This window comes from Pseudophryne corroboree, chromosome 5, assembly GCF_028390025.1.
Source record: "Pseudophryne corroboree isolate aPseCor3 chromosome 5, aPseCor3.hap2, whole genome shotgun sequence".
NCBI classification, from domain to species: domain Eukaryota; kingdom Metazoa; phylum Chordata; class Amphibia; order Anura; family Myobatrachidae; genus Pseudophryne; species Pseudophryne corroboree.
In genome coordinates, this window is record NC_086448.1 from 101199215 (window position 1) to 101223212 (window position 23998).

The 23998-nt window shown below is 47.3% G+C and overlaps 1 protein-coding gene across 1 annotated transcript in view; it reads left to right on the forward strand.

Moving 5' to 3' along the window:
- GTPBP10 (GTP binding protein 10) overlaps nt 1-23998 on the forward strand; it is a 62527-nt gene that overhangs the window by 28496 nt on the left and 10033 nt on the right. The window contains exons 3-7 of the mRNA XM_063921512.1: nt 10227-10318; nt 11143-11287; nt 13904-13977; nt 15482-15534; nt 16384-16491. Coding sequence (XP_063777582.1) covers nt 10227-10318; nt 11143-11287; nt 13904-13977; nt 15482-15534; nt 16384-16491 — 472 coding nt within the window. The remainder of the gene's footprint in view (nt 1-10226; nt 10319-11142; nt 11288-13903; nt 13978-15481; nt 15535-16383; nt 16492-23998) is intronic.

Consider the following 23998-nt stretch of genomic DNA (forward strand, 5'->3'; position numbering starts at 1 on the left):
GCAACGAGCGAACAACTCGGAATGACCCCCATAGTACAGAAACAATCAAGTACAGAAAAGCTTTTCATAAAATACAGAGAGCATGTAGATAATAAAGGGACATTATGGAAATGCTTGAGTACACAGGAAAGTCTTGAGTCTGTTTTTGAAGAATTGTGTCAGGGAAGTGAGTTCCATAGAGTCTGAGCCGCATGACTAAAAGCTTGACCCCCCCCCCCCTTCCCCCCCCGATGAATTATGGGAGATTCTAGGTACTACTAAAAGTCCTTCATCTACAGATTGCAGTAATTGAGTGGGGCAGTATAGCTCGAGTGACGCAAACTCCATACACAAGTATTATCAGAACAAGGCTTGGCCAGTCCCATAGAAGCTGGTGGCACTGGAGCAGGCTTCCTGGTCCTTTAAGGTTCAGGAGGGTTCATAATAGCAGTCCATATTAGGAAAGGGGGTCGGTATGGGATCCCGGAAGATGGGATGCCAGCGGTCACATTACCGATGCCGGCATCCCGATGGTCACGGTCCTGAGAGAGGTGAGTGAGAGAAGTATTCAAAGTCCCCCCCCCCTAATCCCCCCCTTTTCCTCAGCTTAACCCTAACCCTCCCCCTTAGTGCCTAAACCTACCCGAAGTGGTGCCTAACTCCCCGCCCCCCTGGCATCTGTGATCTGATGGGTGTCGGGATTCTGACGTCGGTATTTCGACTTCCGGTGTCTTGAACGTATACCCAGGAGAGAGAGCTGGATTTCTGTACCTCTGTTTTTAGTCAAACGGAGTAGTGGCAAATGTTCAATTCTTAAACATAATCCTAAAAGTAATTAACATTAAACTTTATAGCTTGTGCTGTCTTCATGAGACGAATCGGAGACTCTTTTGCTTTAGAACCACAAGTCTGATCGTAACCCTCCTCCATAATAGTATTGTTTTAGTATAAGGGAGACGGACCTTCTGGTCAATGAGGATAAGAAAAGTTTTTGGAAAACAATATCCATTCCTACCTAAAATATTAGCTGTAATACGAAGGACAATGATAACTTGGATCTAATAACAGCTAAGATGTCATCCATACACTGGGCTGGCTGTACAACATGTGAGACCGCTTCAGGCAGCAGCATTAAGCGTATATAGCTATATTCAGATAAGAAATTGGAGATCCCTTCTAAAGGAATTCAAACTCCAGGGCATATGTAGAAAACCTCAGAGAGTATTACTAAAGCTCAGAAGTATTAGTAGCCTGGAAAGAACTCAAACATTCTGTCTGGGGTAACATTTGCAGTGAGACAGTAGTGTCGTACATGGGGCCTAATTCAGACCTGATCGCAGCAGCAAATTTGTTAGCAGTTGGGCAAAACCATGTGCACTGCAGGGGGGGGCAGATATAACATGTGCAGAGAGAGTTAGATTTGGGTGGGGTGTGTGCAAACCGAAATCTAAATTGCAGTGTAAAAATAAAGCAGCAAGTTTTTCTCTTACGTCCTAGAGGATGCTGGGGACTCCAAAAGGACCATGGGGTATAGACGGGATCCGCAGGAGCTTGGGCACACTGAAAAGACTTTAACTGGGTGTGAACTGGCTCCTCCCTCTATGCCCCTCCTCCAGACCCCAGTTAGACTTTGTGCCCAGGACTGACTGGACACTCACTAGGGGAGCTCTCCTGAGTTTCTCTAGAAAAGACTTTGTTAGGTTTTTTATTTTCAGGGAGACCTGCTGGGTACAGGCTTCCTGCAGCGAGGGACTGAGGGGAGAGAAGTCATACCTACTTCTACTTAGTTTAAGGGCTCTGCTTTTTAGGCTACTGGACACCATTAGCTCCAGAGTGTTCGATCACTTGGTGCGCCTAGCTGCTTGTTCCCGGAGCCGCGCCGTCACCCCCCTCACAGAAGCCAGAAGAAAGAAGCCGGGTGAGTATGCAGAAGGCAGAAGACTTCAGTGACGAGGTACAGCGCAGCGGTAGCGCTGCGCTCCATGCTCCCACACACTTCACCAACGGCACTCACAGGGTGCAGGGCGCTGGGGGGGGGGAAGGGGCGCCCTGGGCAGCAGTTACTGAGGTCTGGGAAGCCGGCAGAAGGCTTTTCGGTGCCTCTGCACCGTTTTTCAAACCCCCGCCGGCATTTTCAATTTTCAAATTTAGCGGGCTGAAGCGTGCCGGGAAGGGGCGGAGCTTAGCAGCACGGCTCACCAGCGCCATTTTCCCTCATACACTCGGCTGCATGAGACGCTTCCCGGGACCTCCAAAGCTCCACTACAAGTAACGGGGTGCTAATCAGGGGGGGCACAGTTTGTGGTGCATATTTATTGTCCTTGAAGCAGCGCTTTACACATATATTCTTTGGTGGGATATATGGGCGCTGGGGTGTGAGCTGGCATACTCCCTCTGTGTTTCTCTATCCAGGCTTCCTTGTGGGCCTGTCCCCTAGCTGAGGCATTGTGTGTGTGTGTGTTGGTGTGTCGATACTCAGTGTCGGCATGTCTGAGGCTGAATGTTATTCCCCGGAGGAGGTTACTGGGGGAGCAGATGCGGGTCTGGAATTGGCTCTGTCGGTGCAGCAGACACCTGATTTACTCACATTGTTAAGTACACTTAATACAAATGTGGCTTCTTTGTCAAAGAGGTTAGATAAATCAGAGTCGCAGACACAGGTGTGGAGGAAATCCATGGAGGATGCTTTGTCTCAGGTGCAGACCCCATCGGGGTCGCAAAAGTGGCCGTTTACCCAAGTTGTAGATACTGATACCGACACGGATTCTGATTCCGAGGTCGATTTCACTGAGGCTGCTTTACATCCACGATTAGTTAAGAGTATTCAGTACATGATTGTGGCTATAAAGGATGTTTTACGCATTTCTGATGAACCTGCGGTGCAGGAAACAAGGATTTGTTTGTTCAAAGGGAAAAAACCTGAGGTGAAGTTTCCCCCCTCTCATGAAATGAATACTCTTTGTGAAAAGGCTTGGGAGTCGCCGGACAAGAGGTGGCAGATTCCCAAGAGGATTTACGTGGCGTATCCTTTCCCCTCTGATGACAGGGAAAAATGGGAGGCGTCTCCAAATGTTGACAAAGCTCTATCTCGTTTGTCTAAGAAGGTGGCGTTTCCGTCTCCTGAAACGGCAGCTCTCAAGGATCCGGCGGATCGCAAGATGGAGACGTCTCTGAAGTCCATTTTCGCTAATACGGGTGCATTGCTCAGACCTGCTGTGGCATCGGTATGGGTGAGTAGTGCTATTGCAAAATGGGCTGAGAATTTAGCTGCTGATATGGATACCCTTGATAAAGATAATGTTCTTTTGACTCTTGGTTATATCAAGGACGCTGCAGATTACCTGAAGGATGCGGCGAGGGATGTTGGTCTCTTGGGATCAAGAGCCAATGCCATGGCGATCTCGGCCAGGAGGACGCTGTGGATCCATCAATGGAATGCTGATGCCGACTCCAAGAGAGCTATGGAAGCTTTACCCTTCAAAGGTAATGTCTTGTTTGGGGACGGCTTGGCTGACCTGGTCTCTACCGCGATTGCGGGTAAGTCATCTTTTCTTCCCTATATTCCCACACAACAGAAAAAGGCACCACATCAGCAGATGCAGTCCTTTCGTCCAAATAAATACAGGCGTGGAAAAGGTTCGTCCTTCCTCGCTTCAAAGGGTAGAGGAAGGGGAAGGAAGTCGCCTGCAGTGTCAGGCGCCCAGGACCAAAAGTCCTCCCCTGCCTCTACCAAGTGCACCGCATGACGCTGGGGCTTCCCTGGGGGAGTCCAGACCGGTGGGGGGCCGTCTGCGGATCTTTAGTCAGGTCTGGATTCAATCAGGCCTGGATCCTTGGGTCCTAGAGATTGTATCTCAGGGATACAAGCTGGAGTTTCAGGAGGTGCCCCCTCACCGGTTTTTCATTTCGGCCTTACCAGTGTCTCTTCCGGACAGGGAGGTGGTGCTGGCAGCAATACAAAAGTTGTGTCAACAGAGGGTCATTGTTCCCGTTCACCCGTCCCAACGGGGGGAGGGGTTCTACTCGAGCCTCTTTGTTGTACCGAAACCGGACGGTTCGGTCAGACCGATTCTGAACCTAAAATCCCTCAATCCATACTTGAAAGTTTTCAAGTTCAAGATGGAATCTCTTCGAGCTGTGATTTCCAGCCTAGAAGGGGGGGATTTTATGGCGTCAGTCGACATAAAAGATGCCTACTTACATGTCCCGATATATCCTCCGCATCAAGCCTTCCTCAGGTTTGCGATACAGGATTCTCATTACCAATTTCAGACGTTGCCGTTTGGGCTTTCCACGGCCCCGATGATTTTCACCAAGGTCATGGCAGAAATGATGGTTCTCCTTCGCAAGCAAGGGGTTACCATTATCCCGTACTTGGACGATCTCCTGATAAAGGCGAGGTCCAAGGAACGGTTGCTGAAAAGTGTGAATTTTTCACAGTCTGTTCTGCGACAGCATGGTTGGGTGCTAAATTTGCCAAAATCTCAGTTGATTCCGACCACTCGGCTGCCCTTTCTGGGCATGATTCTAGACACGGAGTTACGGAGAGTGTTTCTTCCGTAAGACAAAGCTCTGGAACTGCAGACGATGGTCAGGGAACTTCTGAGGCCGACAAGTGTGTCGATTCATCACTGTACTCGGGTTCTGGGGAAAATAGTTGCGGTGTACGAAGCCATTCCATTTGGCAGGTTTCATGCCCGGGTGTTTCAGTGTGACCTGCCGAGCATATGGTCCGGGTCTCACCTGCACATGCACCGGAAGATAAGTCTATCTCCCAAGGCCAGGATTTCTCTCCTGTGGTGGCTACAAAGTTCTCACCTCCTAGGAGGGCGCCGGTTCGGTATCCAGGACTGGGTACTACTGACAACAGATGCAAGTCTCCAAGGCTGGGGCGCAGTCACTCAAGGAAGAAATTTCCAGGGGAAGCGGTCGCTCCAGGAAGCTTGTCTCCACATAAATGTTCTCAAGTTAAGAGCCATTTACAACGGCCTGCTACAAGCAAGAAGCCGACTTCAGGGTCGTCCTGTCCTCGTACAGTCGGACAACATCACAGCGGTGGCGCATATAAACCGTCAAGGCGGAGCAAGGCGGCTATGGCGGAGGCCACAAGAATCCTTCGCTGGGCGGAACAACACGTGAGTGCCCTGTCAGCAGTCTTCCTTCCGGGAGTGGACAACTGGGAAGCAGATTTCCTCAGCAGACACGATCTCCATCCGGGAGAGTGGGCTCTTAACCAAGAGGTATTTGCAGAATTGACGAAGCGTTGGGGAATTCCGCTGATCGACATGATGGCGTCTCGCCTCAACAAGAAGCTTCCGAGGTATTGTTCCAGGTCAAGGGACCCCCAAGCCAGTGCAGTGGACGCCCTGGTGACTCCGTAGGTGTTCCAGTTGGTGTATGTGTTCCCTCCACTTCCTCTCATTCCAAAGGTACTGGGAATCATTCGACGAGCAAGGGTTCAGGCGATTCTCATCGTTCCAGATTGGCCAAGAAGGCCTGGTATCCGGATCTTCAGGAATTACTTGTGGAAGATCCTTGGCCGCTTCCTCTAAGAGAGGACCTGTTATTGCAGGGACCATGCGTGTTTCCAGACTTACCGCGGTTGCGTTTGACGGCATGGAAGTTGAGAGCCAAATCTTAGCTCGAAAAGGTATTCCCGGGGAGGTCATTCCCACTCTCCTTAAGGCTAGGAAGGAGGTTACGGCGAAACATTATCACCGTATTTGGAGAAAGTATGTTTCGTGGTGTGAGACTAAAACGGCTCCTGCGGAAGAATTCCACTTAGGTCGGTTTCTCCATTTTTTGCAGGTAGGCGTCGATGCAGGCCTGAAATTAGGTTCCATCAAAGTGCAGATTTCGGCTTTATCTATTTTCTTTCAAAAAGAATTGGCTGTCCTCCCAGAGGTTCAGACTTTTGTGAAAGGAGTGATGCATATCCATCCTCCGTTTGTGCCCCCTGTGGCACCATAGGATCTTGAGGTGATCTTGCAGTTTCTTATGTCTTCCTGGTTTGAACCTTTGCGTAAGGTTGAGTTAAAGTTTCTCACTTGGAAGGTAGTCATGCTGTTGGCTCTGGCGTCTGCCAGGCGAGTGTCAGAGTTGGCGGCCTTATCTCACAAGAGTCCGTACTTTATTTTCCATTCAGATAGAGCGGAGTTAAGGACTCGTCAACAGTTTTCTGCCGAAGGTGGTTTCTTCGTTTCACATTAACCAACCTATTGTAGTACCCGTGGCTACGGATACTGTGGCAGTTCCAAAGTCTCTGGATGTTGTGAGAGCTTTAAAAATCTACGTCGCCAGAATGGCTGTTGCCAGGAAGACAGAGGCGCTGGTCATCCTGCTTCGAAACAGACTATTGCACGCTGGATTTGTAGTATGATTCAGCAAGCTCATTCTTCGGCTAGCCTACCGGTGCCGAAGTCAGTAAAGGCCCATTCTACCAGGAAAGTGGGCTCATCTTGGGCGGCTGCCCGAGGGGTCTCGGCACTTCAGCTTTGCCGAGCAGCTACCTGGTCGAGTTCAAACACTTTTGCTAAGTTTTACAAGTTTGACACCCTAGCTGAGGAGGACCTCATGTTTGCTCAATCGGTGCTGCAGAGTCGGCCGCACTCTCCCGCCCGGTCTGGAGCTTTGGTATAGACCCCATGGTCCCCAGCATCCTCTAGGACGTAAGAGAAAATAGGATTTTAGTACCTACCGGTAAATCCTTTTCTCCTAGTCCGTAGAGGATGCTGGGCGCCCATCAGAGTGCGGACTGTTACTTGCAGTTGTATTCTTGCGGGTTAAATTAGTTTATACACGGGTTGTGTATTTATTGGTTTCAGCTTGTTGCTGTGGTTACTTCATACTGTTATCTGGTTTACGGTTACTCCGGTTGTACGGTATGTTTGTGGTGTGGGCTGGTATGTTGTAGCCCTTACTTTAAACAAAAATCCTTTCCTCGAAATGTCCGTCTCTCCTGGGCACAGTTCCTATAACCGAGGTCTGGAGGAGGGGCCTAGAGGGAGGAGCCAGTTCACACCCAGTTAAAGTCTTTTCAGTGCGCCCAAGCTCCTGCGGATCCCATCTAAACCCCATGGTACTTTTGGAGTCCCCAGCATCCTCTACGGACTAGGAGAAAAGGATTTACCGGTAGGTACTAAAATCCTATTTTACCCTGCACAGAAACGAAATAACCCACCCAAATCTAACTCTCTCTGCACATGTTATATCTGCCACACCTGCAGTGCACATGGTTTTGCCCAACTGCTAACAAATTTGCTGCTGCGATCAGCTCTGAATTACCCCCATTAACAGCAAGAAAGAAGCATGAACCAATGTCTGCAGAACCGGGTAGGAAAGATCTTGCTGAAGGACCAGACGTACCTTTAGTCGTGTCCCACTTACAAGGCAGCCTGTATGCGTGCAGATTAACTCACTGAGAGTCCACTGTACATGTGTAATGGTTCCTAAATCAGGTTGCTGTTATCAGATAAGCAGGAGATGGAGTCTTCCTCAGATCTTTTTGCAACCCGAAAAATGTCTGAGTTTCTGAATTTCTTCTTATAAAATCCTAAACCATTTTCCAAAGAGGGTGGATGCTCTAGTACAGTCCACACTTATAACTTTCCAGCAGTGATTGTGATTCCCAAGGGTATGGAGATTTTACAGGTGCAAGTTAAAGTCCTCGGTATGGCCATCAATTGACCCACAGGTTCTCAGCTAGTAGATAGATGTAGCAGGGAGAACCATTGTTACTATATGAGATACTGACTTTAATTACACAGAGCATGTACCGTCAACCGTCACTGCTGAAGCTAGCGGCATGCTTTTTAAAGTGCTTAGTGTGAAGGGACTATCAGAAATAGTGATACTCATCCCGGTCCAACGTCTGAAACCAGTAACCAGAAGATTTTATTGGAAAATTGTGAAAATGTTGCCTTATATAAAATTAGGAAAGAAACCAGCTAAAGGGTGCACATTTGGGCAACCCACATTGTATGAAATGTATACAGTATAACTAAATCACATTTAATATTTCCCTTCTTTCTAATGATGTGGGCTCTTAGTGGTTCTCTTGTGGCCACCTGTGGTGCAGATACAGATGTGTCCACACACACCTATCTTCAAATCATGCCAGAGAGCCATGTTTGGTGTGCCACGGACTTTGTGGCTTAGTTACACCATGCTAATTGTATTAATAATATGCTATACTAATCCTAACCACGCTATTAGCAAATTAAGTCCCAAAAATCTAGATAAAGTACCTAATCTGGGTATAACAGGCCAAAGACAGAGGTCCTACAGCAATGAATCTCTGTTATTTACTTTTTTACCCAGATTAGGTACTTTCTCCTGATTTTTGCATCTTAATTAGCCAATAGTGTACTAAGGGGCGACGACTATCTGATCGCAGAGGTGCAAAAAATAGCTAGCGAGCAATCAGGTCTGAATGACCCCTAAGTACTTAGGTTAAGGGGGGTATTCAATAAGTGTTGGAAGCTGCCGTCTTGTCGGAAAGACGGCAGCTTTCGAGAGAAATAGATCAGAAGGGGTTCCGACCTATTCATTAGAAGCTGTTTTTTTTCGACTAGTTGGGAATTCCCGACTTGTCGTAAAACACGTTGATCGGCGGAATAGCCGCGGATCCACGTGCTTTTGTTCGGAAACTAGGCTAAATCCGACAGGATTTGGCCACGTTTCCAACAATCTCAATCCGACTTTTAAAAAAGTCAGATTGAGGTGAGGAGATGGGGAGCGGTGCGTCGGCTATGGGGAGCGGGGATGGGAGGTAACTTGACAGCTGTCCCCCGGCCAGGCACCTCTCTCCCTGCAGTGTGACACTGGGCGTGATGTGCGGCTCCCTGTGTTCTCACACATGGGGAGCTGCTGACAGCCGCACGGACACCGGTCAAATCCAATAGACGGATCAGGCCACTCTTTGAATAGGGGTTGTCGGAGCCATTCCGACAAATGCATGTCGGAATATATCCGCCTCTTATTGAATATACCCCTAAGTATAGCACATTATTTTCCTTCCCTTACTTATACCATCATCTCCTCCCAACAATGGCACCAGTCCTTTGGGTTCTGCCACCCTGCTGCTTATTTGGGCCTTATGACCGCTGATGCAGCAATGTTTGTAAATCATGTCCATGTCCTACAATGGGGCTGATGTATTAAGCCTGGAGAAGTGATAAAGTATGATAAGTGGAAGGTTATAACGCACCAGCCAATCATTACAGGTTTGAAACATGACCGTTAGGAACTGATTGGCTGGTGTGTTGTCACCTTCCACTTATCACTTCTTTATCACTGCTTATCACTTCTCCAGGTTTAATACATCTGCCCCACTGTTCTGTTCTGTAAGTCACCTTTTTTCTTGTTTTGTCCATTTTGTGTATGTACTACTGTATGTTAGGCGCTGCTGACCCCCTGTGGCGTCATATAAAGGATAATAATAATAAGAAAAAGTGGCATGTGCGGCATTATCCTTTTCAAGTATAGATTTTATTATGAAACACTGCGTGTAGAATCCAGCTGGTTTGGAGAGCTGGAATAATGCGGAAGTCAGAACTACAAAGTCTCTCTTGGCAGCGGCTAGAAATAAAGTAAATGTGTGTCATATTTTTTTTTTTTTAAGTTCTGATTCTTGCAATTTCAGTTAAGAAAATCACTATTTTGGCCATTTTGGGCAGATTGTCTTTGCCCTGTGGGGAGAAATAATTATATTTTCAGGAAGCTCAAAGTCTTCTGAAATTAAAACAAAACAAGGAAAAGAGGTAAAAATGTGTCTGTGTGTACTGCATTATACAATTATGGCTATTGATGTTAGAATGTAACCAGCCCGAAAAGTGCCAACATGGGCTCAGCAGCAAAGAGATTAAAGATCTCGCATGGATTTATCCAATCAGTGAATAAGTGAAAGATAAATATGGCAAACGTGGGAGAGTATGGCTGTAATATGAGCATATTACTGATATCACAAGCCTGATAGCAGGGTCAGAGCTGCGACAGGAGCTCGGGCTACAGCTGCTATATGACGCACAGCTGGATTGACCAGGAAACCTTTCATTGCATAGACGACCGTAGCTGTAGAAGCAGCAGTAGGAGGAGCTTCAATAAGCCGGAGCAGGTGAGAATTGTGCTATGGGGCTTACAAATGTCTGCTTACAGTGCCCCCTGTCTGATAGCATTACTGTTTCCACATATACCATGGGCTTCTGTGCATCATATCAATCTGTGCAATTCTTCTTTCATCCTTTTAGTGTCCGTGCTCTTAAAGGTGCAACGGGGGAAGACTGTCTTGTCAATGTTCCAGTTGGGATAACGATCACTACAGATAATGGGATCAAAATTGGTAAGAATATTCCCATGCTGTTGTGAAGCCTGACACGCTCAGTGCTGCCCTGCCCCCTGTGCTTGGTTACTATTACATAGTGTAAATAATAGTGATAATAGTGTAGTGACTCCTCCCACTAAATTGTCCAAGAAGCGTATTGGCTGTATAGTTCTGTGGTGCATGTCTCGCTGTAATAGAGGACCCCGGTAGGGCGAGATTTATTCCATTGCTTAGAAACAATTGCAGTTCAGGTCAAGTCACTTGTAGGAGATGCCATTTGTGTAGCTGTGCTATGCCATGCATTACCCACAAGGTTGTACGCATGTGACACTGGCTAGTGCTGAGACACGGCCTGGCTCATGGGTGGTCGGCAAGAACCCAATGTTTTAATTCTGTACGTGTGTCTGAGATCTACGCAACTTCAATAGGCGTTCCTGGGCAGTGACTGGGGGGGTAGGGGGGATAACAGTGGCGGGCGTGGCAGTGTCAGGGACATAGTTACACTGGCACCAGCGACCACTAACGACAGCGATTCTGAGCGGCCCCTTTGTCCCAGCTGCTACTGCATTACCGTCCACCTGTGTATCAGGCTGACAGACTGCAGGAGTCAATGGCCTAGGCTGGAGGTTGAGCTTTCAGTATGGGGTTGCTGTTTAAATTACAGTCTACTATTACTATATACAGCTGGCCATGGCATCATATAGTTACTGTTTCAGTAACTGTGAGATAAAGCGGGGAGCCAGTGTAGGGAAACAAGACCGTTTTCTGTGCAGGGCCACAGGCTGGTGGTCTGGTTAACAGCTGTAATACATTATAATCATACATTGCCTGCTTACCTCTAGGTGAGCTGAATAAAGAGGGAGACAAAATCCGTCTTGCCAAGGGTGGTCAAGGCGGTCGTTTCCGAACAGATTTCCTTCCTTCTAAAGGCCAGAAAAGAATCATTCGCCTGGATCTGAAGCTCATTGCCGACGTGGGACTAGTAGGGTAGGTGTCGGCACAGTTTAGTAACAGGTAAAATGCAGAGCTGCTGCACCGAATGACATCTAGTCCTAAACAAACTTAGACACGGAAAGCAATAATCCAATAAAACAGTTGTGGAACATACACAATGTCAACATTAATTATGTAAGCATGGTTGTGATGTCGACACTGATGATATGTCAACCATGTTAGAATGTTGACCTGTTTTTCATGACATTCTTTACCCAGCGCTAACCCTAGCCCTCATGGAAATGGCACCATTATGACATTCCGGAATGGCACATTGTGCCGGTCAGCATCACAAGTTTTCCCTCGCACTCCTTAGAGGTCTGAGGAAAAACTTGCGATGCCGGCTGTACCTTATGTGGGTGATATGTGCGTAGCCAGGCATTTTGTTCAATTGAATCCCCCCTCCACACCTAAGATAGAGATCACATCAGTGGAACAAAATATCAATGAATTCAGTGAAATTGCGCAATAGAACAAAGAAGCAAATTCAGCTATCGCCTTTATGGTAATAGATTCCACACACAGAGCAGTTCCTCTGCCGACATATGGCTCAAACGTTGCCCACACTCAGTAATTTCTTTGCTGGAAAAATACCACCAAGGAAAAAGGCTTTATCCTAAAGACATTAGAGATTTTTAGTAGTATTTAATAACCACATGTATTTAAAGAGAAACCCAACTTATAAAGAATAACGGGATACAGATAAACCTATCCTACATAATAAAAGGCGAATGCTGCTCCTCACCTCCATGGGGGGAATGCAAGAATGTTGCGCACCGGCGGCCACTAGATGGCGCCCAACAGAGCAAGTCAAGTGTTACACCATTTGGGCACACACAGCTGTTGGCGATGACATTCTGTCATCTTGATGGGCTGGTAACTAGTCTATTAGTAAAAGTGCCTGGCCGCTTTGGACTTAGTTAACAGCTCCAAGTGTTAGTCAAACACACACACACACATATCTATCTATCTATCTATCTATCTATCTATCTATCTATCTATCTATCTATCTATCTATCTATCTATCTATCTTGATACCACCCCTTTTCCCTAGATTGGTTTATTAATCCCCCCCCTATCCTTTCTTCCCATTCTTATGGCATTGTTTTTATATAACGGCCAGTGTGTCTACGCTTATGTACTATAAACCGCTTGGGCATTATACAGATTTAGTGGGAGTTATTTACGCCCAAAAAAAATGTTCTTGTAAATACAGTGTATTTTGGTACATAAGTGATATAAACCGGGGTGCGTGTGCACCTGCCCTGTACAAGGGCTAACGGCTACACCTCCTTGGATGCTGTTTGCATGGACTGTGTGGAACTGCCCTGTCACAGCACACTCCCGCATGTGTCTCAGATATAGATGTATCCCCTAATACATACCGCTCTGATAGCTTCGGGTGCGTTCTTTATCTTAGCATGTATGTACAGTGCAAACTCACAAAACGAAGACTCCACAAGTGGCCATTCATTCAATCAGCCCCTCTAGGTGTACACTGTGCATCCTACATAACCAATCTATTACACTATGCACATCAGAGAAGTGCGGGACAATACATCATTGATTTTCGTTATAAGGATATAAAATGTTATGTTGCTTATTTGCGCTCTATACTGTGACATTTTGTGATGTGATTTGAGTATGTTGTTAGCATATCATTTGGGCTACCTATTATAATAACAAACCTTCATGAGCAATTAGTATCTGTCTTCTTGTGTTCCTTCTCCATTGTTCCACAACAATGTACGAGCCCGAAGGTTATTCACTAAATGCTCGCTGTCCCCTCCCCCATCCCCCCTCGTGGTTGGCTGAAGTGGTCCTTTAATTGTCCTGGAACGTGAACCTTTTAGTGACCCCCCCCCACCACAGCTCCGGCAATCCTGCCTCTGTCATTTATTTGAAAGCTGGAATAAGATCAATTTACTATCTCCATTATTCATGGCTGTATGTTATTTGATCTGAGACTTGTTTGGATTGTTTACTGTATTTAGCAATTTAGTGCATTTCCCTTTGATGGTGATATTAATGTGAAATAACTCTGCGTCGGGCTGCTGTCTTGTTAAGGAATTACTCTTTTATCAGACACAATAGAAAGCTAGTTTGATCTTGTTCAGTGGGTAAACACATGAAAAGGGGGAGTAATAGGATGACGTTGTGTCCCCGCTGCCACAAACCAATGCACTAGTCATCCAGTATGCTCTCCAGGCGTGTGAGTCACAGCCATCTGATGAGTCCTGTGCCCATCCAATCAGCTGCATCGAACGTATGCTGACTTTCACGTTTCTAAGGACCTTCAGCTTAGAGAATGATTGGTGCCGGTGGGACTATGTCTCAGTGCTCGCGCACAAGACGTTTTGTTTGCGGTCTGTAGAGTTACTCTGCGACAATCCTCTTATGGGCCAGCCGTTCGGTATTGGCACCCTCTCAGCTCTATATCACAGAGATACAGGCTTTTCAGTTATATTCCATGTGTCATCCATGAAAAACACCCCGTTGCATTTGTATTCTTATTGCCATTCCCATAACAATAAATAAATCTCTTTCAAAATTGTATTTTTTACGACAAATACAGAATGTCACCGCGTTATGGGTATTGTTCTGTTCTAGGTTTCCCAATGCCGGCAAGTCATCATTACTCAGCAAGCTGTCACACGCCACGCCTCAGATTGCCGATTATGCATGTAAGTGTTCCGCTGTCACTGTATGCTCTATGGTTCCGTTATAGGTTTATATGCGCCAAGTGATTTCTGCTTTGCTGTAGCTGATGGAGGAGTTAATGCTCAGCTGTACAGGAGATGATGTGTTTTAGGGTCATTTGGGGCTAAAGTAAAATGCTGCATAAATAGGGTGATTTCAGCGGCATGAGGCGGCATTTATTGAGTCTGTGAAATTGACACCAGCATTTGGTCCTTCTGCAATCCCATAGGATTGATTTAGCATTACGGATGTCCTAGCATTGATCGCTTGTCAAATCATCGGTAATCCCAGCTTTACTCAAGTCGCAGATGATTGGATAGTTTCTCTGCCGTTAAAATGAACTAATTGAAATATAATTCTAAATAATAATTAGGGGAATTTATTTAAAATACTATATAAAAAAAGTTGCATATGAAAACAGTGTAAAAGACACAAAGTCCTGCAAATAGCACTTACCGTGCGTCATGTCCCCATCTCAGCTTTTTCTCTTTTTGTCTTTTCATGCAGTTGATTCTACTTGTACATGATGGGCAGTTCATTACAATGGGCGCTGTCGCACTTTGCAGGGACCATTTACATAGTACCATTAAGGTGTAACCTGTTTTATGGGTGTGGCCAGAATTGTGGAATAGTTATTTTGCTAATTACAGTTACCTTTAATTGTCCCATTCCCTGCCTCGTCTGCCCGGAGGTCTGCTTATCGGGGATACAAAGTCATCGTGTTCCTCTAAATTAAGACAGAACCTTCTTTTGTTTTGATGTTATTCTGTGTTGCAAAGGCTGTGACGTGTGCACGCTTAGCCAATAACTTCTTTCAGCTTTTGCTGTGATTGTGTTGTTAAATTGCCAAGCCAGTGTTTCCCAAGTGCAGTCCTCAGGGACCTCTAACAGTGCATGTTTTCTAGAACTCCTAGTGGGTGTGTATTCATTACTGGCTGACACATTTTAAAAGATCCACAAGTGGTGCTAATTATTTCACCTGTGATACTGAGGAGATCTGTAAAACATGCACTGTCAGGGGTTGGGAAACATTGTTCCAAGCTATACCTTCTGCGATGGGCGTCACATGTTCTATTTATCAGTGAAGCATTTATATAAATCTGCTCCCTTGCATAAAGAAACCTGCTTTCAGATGACCCTTACTATTTCCTTCCACCTGTGTAGTAGGTGGGTGTGCATTGTATATGGGTGTTGGTTGGGGCGGTTGCAAGCCCTAACTATATCTACAGTTACTACTCACATGATGGGACCTTATTTCACCACTCAGCCCTGTGGACACTTCTCTCTGCAAGGTGCCGGCAAGGCCGGACCAAGGAGAGACTACAGACAGCGTAGGTGGTCCCAGGGAGCAGACTTTATTAGGACTACATTGAGGAATGCACAGCTAATAAATCCTTTTAAGGGGTTTTTCTTTTTCTTTTGCATGGGGGTGTACTGGAGACTGATTTTTAGCAAAGTAAAAGTCATTATTCTATGTGTGTGTTACAGTTACAACAGTGAGACCAGAGATCGGCAAAATCATGTATCCTGACTTCAAGCAGGTAATTACAGTAGGTGTGTAGCTGGGGTCATACTGGGGACAGCACGTTGTTCTTCCTTGCATTGCACTTTTACCTGCACAGTCTGCTGTGCTTATGCTAGTATTTGGTGGTCGTGTCATGCAAATGGCACTACCCAGTGTACCAATAACAGTGTGTTTTATTATTCAGAAAGTAATAAGATAAGAATTAAAAGACCTTATTTAATAGATAAATCATGACAGATAAACATACATAATGCATAAAAACAATTTAAGAAATGGCGTTCTTTAAAAGGATTTTTCAAGAGACATAAGAGTCATGAAAAGTGGGGCGTACCGCATCTGGTGTGAAGGAGCTGCAGGTGTTGTTGGAAAGGACTGCAGAGTAACCGCTATACCCTGCAGTGCGCACTCCACCTGTGGACACCAGAAGAACTAGACTACACTTGGGGATAGAAACATTATTGACTGGTAGAAGCTTAGGAGCCATATGCAGGGTATAGCGGTTACTCTGGCAGTCCTTTCCAACGGCACCTGCGGCTCCTTCACACCAGATGCGGTACGCCCCACTTTTCATGACTCTTATGTCTCTTGAAAAATCCTTTTAAAGAACGCCATTTCTTAAATTGTTTTTATGCATTGTGTATGTTTATCTGTCATGATTTATCTATTAAATAAGGTCTTTTATACTGATGCTGTTCATTAGAAATGGGAGTTGCCACATTTTACAATGTAACGTCCTAGTCCGTCAGATATTGTGTGAACAGTTCAGTACAAGCAGCTGTGGATGATCTCTTCGGGGTTTTACATAATATGTTGTTGTCTACAAGACCGTGAGCTGTAATAACGTAAGACTGTTTCTGTGTGTTAGATTTCGGTAGCTGATCTCCCAGGCTTAATTGAGGGTGCCCATATCAACAAAGGGATGGGACACAAATTCCTCAAGCACATCGAGAGGACAAAGCAGCTGCTATTTGTGGTGAGTGTATTGCAAGTTACTAATCTGGTGCTTCCAGGTTACATAAAACTGGTGCTGATGAAAAGCAAAGTCATCACGCGGGCGGTTTATTCCAGGCCGAGCGCCGCAGATGTGTAGGGGAGATGCACATTGTAGATTTTTCAGTATTTTGCCTATTAATAAAGTTATGAATTAAATTAAGTAGTAAATTGTTATTCACCTCATGATCATTTCTAATTATAAGAATTGTGATGGAATTGTTTCCATCCATTTGGGGCCATAGACAGTGATAGTGCAGCAGTAGGTGTAATGGGGGAGACAGAAAGTCCCCTAACAGAGTCTACGGATGTAAATCCAGGTCTGGAGTCTGTAATGTAAGCTGACCATAGCGACAGGACCACTCTCCAGTACAGTCACAAGGGTACGGGTCGTTGGGTCAACACAACTTAGGTCGACAGTCATTAGGTTGACCACTATTGGTCGACATGGTCATTAGGTCGACATGATTTTTTAAACTTTTTCTCTAACGTCCTAGTGGATGCTGGGGACTCCGTAAGGACCATGGGAATAGACGGGCTCCGCAGGAGACTGGGCACTCTAAGAAAGATTTAGTACTACTGGTGTGCACTGGCTCCTCCCTCTATGCCCCTCCTCCAGACCTCAGTTAGAATCTGTGCCCGGACAGAGCTGGGTGCATTTTAGTGAGCTCTCCTGAGCTTGCTAATAGGAAAGTATTTTAGTTAGGTTTTTTATTTTCAGAGAGCTTCTGCTGGCAACAGACTCTCTGCTACGTGGGACTGAGGGGAGAGAAGCAAACCTACTAACTGCGGCTAGGTTGCGCTTCTTAGGCTACTGGACACCATTAGCTCCAGAGGGATCGAACACAGAAACCTGACCTTGTCGTCCGTTCCCGGAGCCGCGCCGCCGTCCTCCTCGCAGAGCCAGGAGACAAAAGCCGGCGGGTTGAAGCAAGAAGACGTCAAAATCGGCGGCAGAAGACTCCTGTCTTCATATGAGGTAGCGCACAGCACTGCAGCTGTGCGCCATTGCGCCCACACTAACCCACACACTCCGGTCACTGTAGGGCGCAGGGGGGGGGCGCCCTGGGCAGCAATTAAGTACCTCCTGGCAAAAGCAGCATATATACAGTTGGACACTGTTATATGCATGAGCCCCCGCCATTAATTTTACACAAAATCGCGGGACAGAAGCCCGCCGCTGAGGGGGCGGGGCCTTCTTCCTCAGCACTCACCAGCGCCATTTTCTCTCCACAGCTCCGCTGAGAGGAAGCTCCCCAGGCTCTCCCCTGCAGACTCACGGTAGGAAGGGTAAAAAGAGAGGGGGGGCACATAAATTTAGTGCATTTATTATATATACAGCAGCTACTGGGTAAACACTAAGTTACTGTGTAATTCCTGGGTCATATAGCGCTGGGGTGTGTGCTGGCATACTCTCTCTCTGTCTCTCCAAAAGGCCTTGTGGGGGTCCTGTCCTCATATAGAGCATCCCCTGTGTGTGTGGTGTGTCGGTACGCGTGTGTCGACATGTTTGACGAAGAGGGCTATGTGGAGGCAGAGCAAGTGCAGATGAATGACGTGTCTCCGCCGACGGCGCCGACACCTGATTGGATGGATATGTGGAAGGTGTTAAATGATAATGTAAACTCCTTACATAAAAGGTTGGATAAAGCTGATGCCTTGGGACATTCGGGGTCTCAGCCCATGCCTGATCCTACAGCGCAGAGGCCGTCAGGGTCTCAGAAGCGCCCACTATCCAAAATTGTTGACACCGATATCGACACGGATTCTGACTCCAGTGTCGATGACGATGATGCAAAATTGCAGCCTAAAATGGCTAAAGCCATCCGCTACATGATTATAGCAATGAAGGATGTTTTGCACATATCAGAGGTAAACCCTGTCCCTGACAAGAGGGTTTATATGTATGGGGAGAAAAAGCAAGAGGTGACTTTTCCCCCTTCACATGAGTTAAATGAATTATGTGAAAAAGCGTGGGATTCCCCCGATAAGAAAGTGCTGATTTCCAAAAGGTTACTTATGGCGTACCCTTTCCCGCCAACGGACAGGATGCGCTGGGAATCCTCCCCTAGGGTAGATAAAGCTCTGACACGCTTATCTAAGAAGGTGGCCCTGCCGTCACAGGATACGGCCGCCCTAAAGGATCCTGCAGATAGGAAGCAGGAAAGTATCCTGAAGTCTGTTTATACACATTCAGGTACTCTACTGAGGCCGGCAATTGCGTCGGCCTGGATGTGTAGTGCTGTAGCAGCATGGACAGATAATCTGTCTGAGGAAATGGATACCTTAGACAAGGATACCATTTTACTGACCCTGGGGCATATAAAAGACGCTGTCCTATATATGAGGGATGTCCAGAGGGACATTTGCCTACTGGGCTCTAGAATAAATGCAATGTCAATTTCTGCCAGAAGGGTCCTGTGGACTCGGCAATGGACAGGTGATGCCGACTCCAAAAAGCACATGGAGGTGTTACCTTACAAGGGTGAGGAATTGTTTGGGGACGGTCTCTAGGACCTAGTTTCCACAGCTACGGCTGGGAAGTCAAGCTTTTTGCCATATATTCCCTCACAGCCTAAGAAAGCACCGTATTACCAAATGCAGTCCTTTCGATCACAAAGAAGCAAGAAGGTCAGAGGTGCGTCCTTTCTTGCCAGGGGTAGAGGAAAGAAGCTGCACCATACAGCTAGTTCCCAGGAACAGAAGTCCTCCCCGGCTTCCACTAAATCCACCGCATGACGCTGGGGCTCCACAGGAGCCAGGAGTGGTGGGGGCGCGTCTCCGAAATTTCAGCCACCAGTGGGTTCGCTCACAGGTGGATCCCTGGGCTATACAGATTGTGTCTCAGGGATACAAGCTGGAATTCGAAGTGATGCCCCCTCACCGTAACCTCAAATCGGCCCTGCCAGCTTCCCCCATGGAACGGGAAGTAGTGTTAGCGGCAATTCACAAGTTATATCTCCAGCAGGTGGTGGTAAAGGTTCCCCTCCTTCAACAAGGAAGAGGATACTATTCCACAATGTTTGTGGTACCGAAACCGGATGGTTCGGTCAGACCCATATTGAATTTAAAGTCCCTGAACATTTATCTGAAAAGATTCAAGTTCAAAATGGAATCGCTCAGAGCGGTCATTGCAAGCCTGGAAGAGGGGTATTTTATGGTGTCTCTGGACATCAAGGATGCTTACTTGTTTGTCCCCATTTATCCACCTCATCTGGAGTACCTCAGATTTGTGGTACAGGACTGTCATCACCAATTCCAGACGTTGCCGTTTGGGCTCTCCACGGCACCGAGAATATTTACCAAGGTAATGGCAGAAATGATGGTGCTCCTTCGAAAGCAAGGAGTCCCAATTATCCCATACTTGGATGATCTCCTCATAAAGGCGAGGTCCAGAGAGCAGTTGCTAATCAGCGTAGCACACTCTCAGGAAGTGTTGCAACAGCACGGCTGGATTCTGAATATCCCAAAGTCGCAGCTGATTCCTACAACGCGTCTGCCTTTTCTGGGCATGATTCTGGACACGGACCAGAAGAAGGTGTTTCTCCCGGCGGAGAAGGCTCAAGAGCTTGTGACTCTAGTCAGAGACCTCTTAAGACCGAAACAGGTGTCGCTGCACGCGAGTCCTGGGAAAGATGGTGGCATCATATGAAGCCATTCCCTTCGGCAGGTTCCATGCGAGGATCTTTCAATGGGATCTGTTGGACAAGTGGTCCGGATCGCATCTTCAGATGCATCGGCTGATCACCCTGTCCCCCAGGGCCAGGGTGTCTCTTCTGTGGTGGCTGCAGAGTGCTCACCTTCTCGAGGGCCGCAGGTTCGGCATACAGGACTGGGTCCTGGTGACCACGGATGCGAGCCTCCGAGGGTGGGGGGCAGTCACTCAGGGAAGAAACTTCCAAGGGTTGTGGTCAAGTCAGGAGGCTTGTCTGCACATAAATATCCTGGAACTAAGGGCCATATACAACGCCCTGAGTCAAGCGGAGCCTCTGCTTCGCAACCAACCGGTGCTGATTCAGTCAGACAACATCACCGCAGTGGCTCATGTAAACCGCCAGGGCGGCACAAGAAGCAGAGTGGCGATGGCGGAAGCCACCAGGATTCTTCGTTGGGCGGATAATCACGTGCAAGCACTGTCAGCAGTGTTCATTCCGGGAGTGGATAACTGGGAAGCAGACTTCCTCAGCAGGCACGACCTCCACCCGGGAGAGTGGAGACTTCTTCACGAAGTCTTCACTCAGATTACAAATCGATGGGAACTGCCACAGGTAGATATGATGGCGTCCCATCTCAACAAAAAGCTACAAAGGTATTGCGCCAGGTCAAGAGACCCTCAGGCGAAAGCTGTGGACGCACTGGTAACACCGTGGGTGTTCCAGTCGGTCTATGTGTTTCCTCCTCTTCCTCTCATACCCAAGGTGCTGAGAATCGTAAGAAGAAGAGGAGTGAGAACAATACTCATTGTTCCGGATTGGCCAAGAAGGACTTGGTACCCGGAACTGCAAGAAATGCTCACAGAGGACCCGTGGCCTCTGCCTCTCAGACAGGACCTGTTGCAACAGGGGCCCTGTCTGTTCCAAGACTTACCGCGGCTGCGTTTTACGGCATGGCGGTTGAACGCAGGATCCTAGCGGAAAAAGGCATTCCGGAGGAAGTTATTCCTACGCTGATAAAGGCTAGGAAGGACGTGACAGCAAGACACTATCACCGTATATGGCGAAAATATGTTGCCTGGTGTGAGGCCAGGAAGGCCCCTACAGAGGAATTCCAGCTGGGTCGGTTCCTGCACTTCCTACAGTCTGGAGTGACTATGGGCCTGAAGTTGGGGTCCATAAAGGTCCAGATTTCGGCCCTATCCATTTTCTTTCAAAAGGAACTGTCTTCTCTTCCTGAAGTTCAGACGTTTGTTAAGGGAGTGCTGCATATTCAGCCCCCTTTTGTGCCACCAGTGGCACCTTGGGATCTCAACGTGGTGTTGGGTTTCCTGAAATCCCACTGGTTTGAGCCACTTAAGTCCGTGGAGCTAAAGTATCTCTTACGTGGAAGGTGGTCATGCTATTGGCCTTAGCTTCGGCTAGGCGTGTGTCAGAATTGGCGGCTTTGTCATGTAAACGCCCCTATCTGGTTTTCCATATGGACAGGGCAGAATTACGGACTCGTCCACAATTTCTGCCGAAGGTGGTGTCATCTTTTCATTTGAACCAACCTATTGTGGTGCCTGCGGCTACTCGTGACTTGGAGGATTCCAAGTTGCTTGATGTAGCCAGGATGGCTGGAGTCAGGAAGACTGACTCGCTGTTTATCCTGTATGCATCCAACAAGCTGAGTGCTCCTGCTTCAAAGCAAACCATTGCTCGCTGGATCTGTAGCACGATTCAGCAGGCTCATTCTGCGGCTGGTTTGCCGCATCCAAAATCAGTGAAAGCCCATTCCACAAGGAAAGTGGGCTCTTCTTGGGCGGCTGCCCGAGGGGTCTCGGCATTACAGCTTTGCCGAGCAGCTACTTGGTCGGGTACAAACATATTTGCTAAGTTCTACAAGTTTGATACCCTGGCTGAGGAGGACCTTGAGTTTGCCCATTCGGTGCTGCAGAGTCATCCGCACTCTCCCGCCCGTTTGGTAGCTTTGGTATAATCCCCATGGTCCTTACGGAGTCCCCAGCATCCACTAGGACGTTAGAGAAAGTAAGATTTTACTCACCGGTAAATCTATTTCTCGTAGTCCGTAGTGGATGCTGGGCGCCCGTCCCAAGTGCGGATTTTCTGCAATACGTGTACATAGTTATTGCTTAATAAAGGGTTATGCTATGTGGGCATCCTTTGTTGATGCTCTGTTGTTGTTCATACTGTTGACTGGGTAAGTTTATCACAAGTTGTACGGTGTGATTGGTGTTGTTAACTGGGTAAGTTTATCACAAGTTATACGGTGTGATTGGTGTGGCTGGTTTGAGTCTTACCCTGGATTCCAAAATCCTTTCCTTGTAATGTCAGCTCTTCCGGGCACAGTTTCCTTAACTGAGGTCTGGAGGAGGGGCATAGAGGGAGGAGCCAGTGCACACCAGTAGTACTAAATCTTTCTTAGAGTGCCCAGTCTCCTGCGGAGCCCGTCTATTCCCATGGTCCTTACGGAGTCCCCAGCATCCACTGCGGACTACGAGAAATAGATTTACCGGTGAGTAAAATCTTATTTTTTGGTGTGGTTTTCTTCGGAAAGTGACGGGGAGCCCCAGTTAATGCACCGTATCCCCTCACATGGCTTCTGGCAAGGTGCCTCGCGCTCGGCACAGGTTACTATTCCCAATCGTAGTCCATGTGGATCGTAAAGTATGAAAAAGTTCAAAAATGTAATAATAAAAAAAAAGCACCTCATGTCAACCTTTTGAACTGTCGTCCTAGGGTACATGTCGACCTAGTGACCCTGTCATCCTAATGACCATGTCGACCGAGTGACCATGTCGTCCTAATGACCATGTTGACCTAGTGACCCTGTCGTCCTAATGACCCTGTCGTCCTAATGACCCTGTCGTCCTAATGACTGTCGACCTAAGTGGTGTTGACCTAATGACCGTAACCCCATTCACGCACATGGGCAGATTAGACAGTGGTCATTTTCTGAATTCATTTTGAACTTGCCCAGTAGTCGGGCTTACTACTTATTAGTGGCCGTACATGCGGTGATCTCAGGCCAGATGTCTGATTGCTTTGTTTGTGCCTTGCTTCCATAATGTTGTTCTTCTTTCCTTTATTATCTATCCATTATGTCAAAGATTGTCACATGTAGTCCTCAAGGCACCCCAACAGTCCGGATGTTAGGTAAATCCATAGCTCAGCACAGATGGTTAAATCAAATTGACTGAGGTGCTAATTAAGGGGCATATTCAATTGAAGTCGGGTCCATTCCGACATTAATTTGTCAGAATGGATCCGACCTGGGCTATTCAATGTCATCTCAATTCCACTTTTATAAAAGTCGAATTGAGATGCAGGAGCTAGATGGGGGCCGCTGCTGTAGCGCTGCTCTCCCCAGTCTGCCCGCGCCCCCGCCCCTCCCCTTCTCTCTGCCTCACAGTCTTCACGTCCCTCCGTTCCCTGTCCCCGCATCACAGCCGCCGCTCACGGCAGCCTCAACCCGGCACCAGCAAGCGAGGTCTCGTTTGCTGGAGCCGGGTGGACGCTGCTGTGAGCGGCCGCTGTGACATCCTCCAGCACTGCTTTCCCCCCGTCTGGCTGCCCGCGACTCTCCCCGTCTGGCTGCCCGCAGCTTTCCCTCATCTCCCCCCTCTCCTCCACAGTCCCTCATCTCAGTCCGATATTTTTTTTTTTTGTCTGACTGAGATGGTCGGAAACGGGGCCAAATCCTGTCGAATTTGGCCCTGTTTCCCCCAAAAGTACGTAAATCGGCAACTATACTGCCGATTTACGTACTATTCGACAAGTCGAATTACCAGACTTGTCGAATAAAAACAGCTGGGATTGAATAGGTCGAATCAC